Below are 7,033 nucleotides of genomic sequence, written 5' to 3'. Positions count from 1 at the left end.
ACTGCTTGGCAGCGTCTACATCCATTTGGAGGGCACTGGCATTGGAACTCCGGGATTTCAATTCGTCTGCAAAAAGTAAACACGGACTCGCAAGAATGTCTGGGAGGTGGTTGATGTAGACCAGAATCAGGAGTGGTCCCAAGACGGAGCCTTGAGGAACTCCAACGAAGAATAAACTTTATTATTATTATTACTATTATTATAACCAGGTGAAAATGCAAAGCCAACCGACGCATCGATGATGATGGTCCGGACCCTCGTCGTGGAATCTGGTGGTCCAAGTCTCTCACGCATTAACACATTGCCTACAAAGGTACCGGCGACAATGGGGTCGATCGGCGAGCAAAACCAGGCAACATATTCCATGCAACCACGGCCGAATGCTGGAGGTGATCGTGCTTGCGCCAGTAGGGTCGCCTGAGCATAATATCAATGATAACCACATGAAAAACGTGACATTTGCGCGGTTAAAAGACAAACTAAAAATGCAGGGATGATAAAATTTTAGTAAACATTTATATAAAAAGCAAGCAGTCGGCTTGTTGCTGCAAACCTTACCGAGCAGGTAGGCTGGTAGGTTAGGTCTTCCATAACAACGTACGAACGCGTGCTGCTGTTGTGTCCTATGGTCTAAAGAGGACGGTGAAATGTGCCCACGGCTACAACACAATAGTAGCAGTCAAGGAGCAGGAAATCACTAAATGAGCTCCCCACATTCTTGTTGCTGCCTCGATTGACGGGTTAATTCCTCATTCGACGTTTACCGCGGCGGCCGCGGGATTGCCCCATGAAACACCATGGAAAACCTTTTGGTTGGGCGGCAAATTCATAGATGCTTGGCCAATTACAGTTGAAGTGAGAGTGAACATCTCCACCTGTGCTTCAACCACCTGTGCTAAGAAATTCAGCTCTATTAATTGCGGTGAGCACTGGGCCATATGCATTGGCCTAGCCTCCTTCCCACAAGCAATTTCACTCCTTACTTTCCTCAAAGTGGGACACTAGTAAGTTAAAGCAGTTTCACTGCATGTCACACATATGAGACGTGACTTGCCATTTATCTTCGCTGAGAATTTCCTCAATTCGTCATCTTTCTTTAGGCTTTTCATCACCATGGCCGATAACTAATTCGTTCAAGGTCACTTATGGATAGAAACCAACGGAGCCTCACCAACACACCATTCCACCGAACCAAGACGAAGGCTCGATAAACCAAAGGGGCTTATGTTCGCCAAGTTCTTGAATAAAAGCTAACCCACGAGTCCAAAATTTGCCATTCCACAAGCTACAAGCAGCAGAGAGTTTTTTGAGTGCCTGTCCAAAACCTGTCTCAGACTTTCCAGCAAATTTAGCGATATTCAACTGTCGGTGTGCCTAGAACAAAAACCACAGCGACCTGGCCTCCACTAAACGACACTTGTGTGGAAATCCCAATTTACGGTTACTTCGTCCTCTGGGCTGAATCGAAAGACATTGGCGAATAATGTTGATTTTAAGTACGTGCAGCCATGCCCACTACGATTGTCCACGCCGATACGGTCCTGTACCATTTTTGATGTACCGTTGGGCGCATTAGTCATCATCTTACAGGTTAGTAGATGCCTGCAGACGGCTACGGTCACATTTATCTCCGTTACTGGGTTCCCCGTATTCTAATCAAGATCCTTCGATGGTCCATTTATCTGCCAACAGGAACTTTAGTAGTGAAAGTGTAGACGTCCCACTAAGAGTTTTGCCATCACGAGCTAGACAGACTTCCTTAATTACACTTCCTCCGACTATTACACTAGAGTGTATACTAATCTTATTACCCCGGTTTATACTCCGGTGCAGCGCGGACTACGAGCATGACGACACAACTCTCTAAAGGATCGTGCCCTTTCACCTAAAGATTCTGTCTTGCTCAAACTGGTTATATTTTCTCACCATTATGCCCCACCGCTAGCGCAATAAGCTAACTTGGTGCCCCTCTTCTTACGCTGCGCGCCGAAGGCACCCTGACTTGTCAGGTATCGAAAGAGTATTGAATACTGGGCTAGTCACTCCAACCGTCCCCCATCTAACAGTCTGTCTGATTTGGATGCTCATATATTTTAGTCCTCTAACCCAGGTCTACTTTTTACCTCGGGAGGTCGGATTCCCTCCTATCAATTCAAAATTTCTTGTGGGAAACTTAGATTCAGGGAGCTAATGAAACATTTTTCCACAGTAGGGGATATAGTTTCATGATATTTTTGTCCTTCCAGCTTCGCAGCCATGTCTAACAGCGGGTGGTCATCGCCCACAATAGCTGTATTTTATCCTCCATTCACTTCCAGCCGAAAACCCGTTGATCTGAACTAATAAGACATGTTATTGGCGTGAATTTGCAAGTCAGTCCCGAATCCACAACGCAGCCCACGCGAAAATAATGCCCCAACCACAAGTAGTTGACATGCATCCACAAGCCTTCAAGCCTAGCTTCTAACTTTCGGGGCAGCTTAATTTCCCGAGCCAAATGCCCGGTCCTGTACAAAACCTGGAACTCCGCATCTTCAGGTACAATTTAATCAAAATAATCGATCAACACTAAGTGTGGGGAGGAAACACCTTTTCCAAGATTTCGTCTATTAGTAAACAACGAATAAGCAGTTACAAACTACTGGACAGGAAAGTAAACAACTCTTGCGAATATGCATGTCTAAAACTAAATATCCTCACGCGTGTTCTTAAACTTTCATGGATATCCGTTAACTAGCACGCTATTGCAACGAACGCTGAAAACCAGCTTCACGACTTCCGAAAAAAAACTTACCTCTTATTTGATGCAACATATCCGACAAAAGTCGGCCAATCAAAAGGGCTGGTATTTGCGGGTGGACGCATACGACGACAGTGATTCTTCCAATGGCCGACGTGCCTCCACGATTCTGCCCGGATTTCTGCATGATGTTGAGCTAATTGTCTCACTGTGGTTTTCGGGTCCTCCACCGGCAATTCATCCCCCTCTGTGACTGCAACATGGTCAGCGGCGCCTTGGCCAACCGCCATGCCAGATGAACCAGCTCCTCTACACTCAAACGGCCAGTTGCTCTCGCCCACCGCTAATGGGCACTCAGCGCAATCTGATACCCCCCCCCGACTGATCAGACGGCGGCAGTCGGCAGCAACACTCCGCTTAACGCCGGCAAAGCACGATCCAACGGCTGATATCAGCTGGTGCAAAACACCGTCGCGTAAAATCTATCTTGGCCGCCTTGAACCACCCCTTGGCCTCGTGGTGGTCGACCGGTATGTCGAACCCTATTTCGAGAGGTTCCTTCGAAACAGCCCTGCTCGTCCTTCTAGGACCCCTGCTGGGTGAATTCAACGCCACCTGTGCCCGGCCTCTGAAGGGATACGTCAATGCCGCCACCTTACTCCGGTCCGTCTCCAGATCTGATAGCATGCACGAGGGACGAAAACCTCGTGTGGCGGGTGGGTGCGCCCTGCAGGAAGGGTCACCCTGTCACGTCGCACCATGGTGCTACTCCTCCAGTACCTTGGGTGCATCACCCACCGCCAATGATTCTGAATCTGGTCTTCAAATTCGGGAAATTCGGGAAAGCACAGCTGCCTTCCGGTTGTTGCTGCTGGTGTTGGCCTCGCCTCGATTGAGTTATTTGGCAACGCCATAAACAACAATAACAACAAAAACTGGCCTTTTGCCGGAAGAAACTCTGCGATGCCCGTGGCCTACGTCGACGTGCATAGCTGTAGCTGCCTTTGTCAATATCGAGGCTACACCGCACAAAAACCCACTCCATCAACCAAACAAAGCACGCTAATCTGCTGCTCCCATGAGTGGACACATACAACACATATAAACATACAGTGAGACTCCGGACTCTCCACCATCCCCTTGCGAGTCTAGCATCGGAAGTCTTCCCCGTCATGCACCACTCATCGATTAAAGCTGATAGTGGTGCTTCGGGAACTGGCGACTATCTTCCTTGCACACCCCTCCCCTCTTAGATTGTCTAAGTATCGTCCAACTTACTAACAACCTTCAGGAAATCTAGTCCACCATCTCAGAATTTACACCTCCGCCAGTCGTCACGTGCTTGGTTACCCTCACCACGCCGACTCTTAGCCTACATGCAGTGAACTGCCCTGTCTCAGGTAGTGTAGCTGTATTGGCATTCTTAGCTTGACCTCGATCACTAACTACTGGGTGCAAATCCATCCTCACCCTGTCATGTTTAACCACCTGGAGTCACCGCCATAACTGTGGTAAACGTTCAATTTTTCCCCTATTAAAAGACTATATCCTATGTGATGACCCCTTTAAAATTCCACGCCTTATTGATCTCATCTCATTTAGTCTAATTACCAAGATTCGATCCGTGGTTTCACGCGCTATGGACGACCTGTTTGGCCGTTGTCCACGCCACCTGACCTGTGCATTACGAATGAACGGATCCCCAACCTGAAAGAGAAAAAGACAAATACCACGCGCGACATTACATTGATTTTACTCACCCCGAGAAATCCACCGGCAAACGCACAACATCCCACTGATCGCAGGGCTGCGCATCTCAGCACAACTATCTCAATCACGACGTCCGTCGCGGGGCTGTCCACAAACTGACACGCGGTACGTTCAAAATTGGTTTCGTTTTTCCCTCAAGCAAATTTTTTCAAGGATTTTTCCGCTTTTCAATCTATTCACGTCATACACACGAGTCTTTGTTGAATATTATTACTCTAAAATAACTTTTAAGAGATAACCTCAGTTATTTTGCACTAACCATCTAGTTTGCATCCAGTATTAACCATGACATTGATTTATACCGAGTGCCCTCTGCAGCCATCGATAGACCACAAAAGATGTGGGCGAAATGGCTGCCCGTCGAACTTGAATTGCGGCATGCAGTGTCACACCTACGATGCTCGGGGGACGACCAGATAAGCCGATTAGCTAACTATCCTGACCCGTTTGTCTGCGCCAGCTGCCTCTATATTAAGGGTGCAATGCATACCGCAGTCTAGAAGAAACCCCCCAACGATGGTACTCAATCCCCATTGCAGAAACAAAAAGACTGACTTGAGTGTTTCGGTCTGATCGGGATATTCGACGCAAAATTAGAGCTTCTTTTTATGACACTGGAGGATTCAAACGCGAAGAATGCGGCAACATGCACGAAAGTTGATAAAGAAATTTCTTCGCTGAATGAGTGCCTCACGCTATCCATACCGGGACCTCTGGCTGAGAAGAAAACAGGCGCCTAAGAGAGGGCAGACTGATCATCTAGGGTCAATCTCCGGAAACATCACGCCAGCGAGACAGGCACAGCCCCACTAAGCCTGATCGCCAACCGCTTTACGCAGAATGGTTACACCGGAATTGAAGCAAGCGAACACTGGGGCTCCTAGTCACTTTTCCCTCCCCACCCGCCGTACAAAAGATCTTGGAGTGGGCTGGCAGCGTTCAAAAGGCCTACTCAATGATCAGGCGTCTAAATGAGGATCGCCCTCTGGAGGCGCAAAAGCTGGGTCACAGCAGATCAGGGGTAGAGGCACAAAACAGGTTTCTGCTTTGCGCCAGTTCAGCCGACCCTAAATTCCTGGCCAATGCGATTGTGGTCATAGCTCCTTGTGTCCTGAAAAGCATACCAGCGCAACCGGCCGTGTCTCCGGACAGCAGTCTTTATTCGATCACTAAAGGCAGTGATGCCCCGGGGGAGGCAAACCTCATATGCGAGCAGCGTCCAAAGTACTTGGAGCTATCATCGCGTATCTCTGTAACAGACGACGCAGGTGCAACCATGAATTCCTCACCAAAGCCACAGCCTCCGAACCGGACCGAGTCAGATGTGCGGGGACAGGCAGCAAAGCCGATCTCCAGGTCCACTCCGTCAAAGGCGGCCTCTCCGCTTATGGACTCAACCGTCGCTTAGGACCCTGACAGCCAAAGCCATAAACGTGACTACGGCCAACAAAAACAACCCTCGTACATCCAGTAGGCACGCTGATCGCCGGCGGATCGGGTGTCCACGCAAGCCCGGAAGAAAAGCGACTGCAGACAAACAAGATAGATTAGAGACTGCTGGCTGGCTTCAAGGTGCAGTCCTCCGCAAAAACGAGCCTTATGAGAACGCAACCAAGATCGTTTTTTCTTGGTGTCACCACCCAGCGCTTGGAGCCTCACAAAGACGCTGTTCAGGTCAAACCGCGCCAAAACACCTTGGAAACCAACGGGACAAAAATTTGCCCTAAGTCTTTGATCAACAGCAAATCTGGTCGCTATAAAGACAATCCTGAAACAGCTGCAAACAGCAATGGTCGAAATTTTCGCCCACGGTGANNNAATTCCCTCCGTCAAAGTTAAAAGGCCCGAGCAAACCTGGATCTCACGGGCAAAAAAACCTGCAGGCGAAAAGCATCCCCAGAAACCACGAAGGCAGGAAACAGACGATATTACATGCTGACTGCTGAAACAGTTGGGCTATATTTGTGTTTATGTAAACTGTTGAACGTCACAAAAGCTCTTTGTGTCATCTTCTAGCTGTGAATAACTTTTCTACCGTGGAAAATGCTACTTACACGTGATTAATTTGTGGCAAATTTCTACAAGTGGATATCTCCTTCATAGCCCGTTACTGCACTGGAGTCGGTGTACTGGACTATTCCGTCAAGAAGAGACCGGACCTTGCCGTGGTCTGGCGGTTTGTGTGCCTTGGCAACCCACTGAGCTATACCGGGGTGCCCGGGCGACACTCACAGAGTCTCTCATACATGGTTAGTCCATGGTTAGATGTCTGACATATACAGTCTCCTGGCCCTATGTGTTGGGGGTTGGAACGTGTATGGTGACGTGTTCCGTAAAAACGGTAAGTTACTTGCATTTCCAGCCAAACACTGCTGCGTTCCGGTTAGGCTTTAGACCTGTAGCTACCCATTCGCTACATACATGACTAGCTACCCATTACATACATGACTGTACAGGTCACCGCCACACGTTAGATCAAGAGATCTATCTTTTTCCCTTGCACTCACAAATCAAGCCAGCCAC

At 48.5% G+C, this 7,033-nt stretch overlaps 2 protein-coding genes across 2 annotated transcripts in view; one reads left to right on the top strand and one right to left on the bottom strand.

Moving 5' to 3' along the window:
- The window catches only part of T265_04408 (hypothetical protein), a gene marked incomplete at both ends in the record, with an annotated part of 38,076 nt that extends 35,046 nt beyond the window's left edge, over window positions 1-3,030 (bottom strand). The window contains one exon of the mRNA XM_009169147.1: window positions 2,795-3,030. Coding sequence (XP_009167411.1) covers window positions 2,795-3,030 — 236 coding nt within the window. The remainder of the gene's footprint in view (window positions 1-2,794) is intronic.
- A 3,269-nt stretch (window positions 3,031-6,299) lies between these two features.
- T265_04407 (hypothetical protein) overlaps window positions 6,300-7,033 on the top strand; it is a gene marked incomplete at both ends in the record, with an annotated part of 9,167 nt that continues 8,433 nt past the window's right edge. The window contains 2 exons of the mRNA XM_009169146.1: window positions 6,300-6,321; window positions 6,614-6,759. Coding sequence (XP_009167410.1) covers window positions 6,300-6,321; window positions 6,614-6,759 — 168 coding nt within the window. The remainder of the gene's footprint in view (window positions 6,322-6,613; window positions 6,760-7,033) is intronic.

Source organism: Opisthorchis viverrini (assembly GCF_000715545.1).
Source record: "Opisthorchis viverrini unplaced genomic scaffold opera_v5_72, whole genome shotgun sequence".
Taxonomy (NCBI): domain Eukaryota; kingdom Metazoa; phylum Platyhelminthes; class Trematoda; order Opisthorchiida; family Opisthorchiidae; genus Opisthorchis; species Opisthorchis viverrini.
This window is presented reverse-complemented; position numbering and strand designations above follow the sequence as displayed.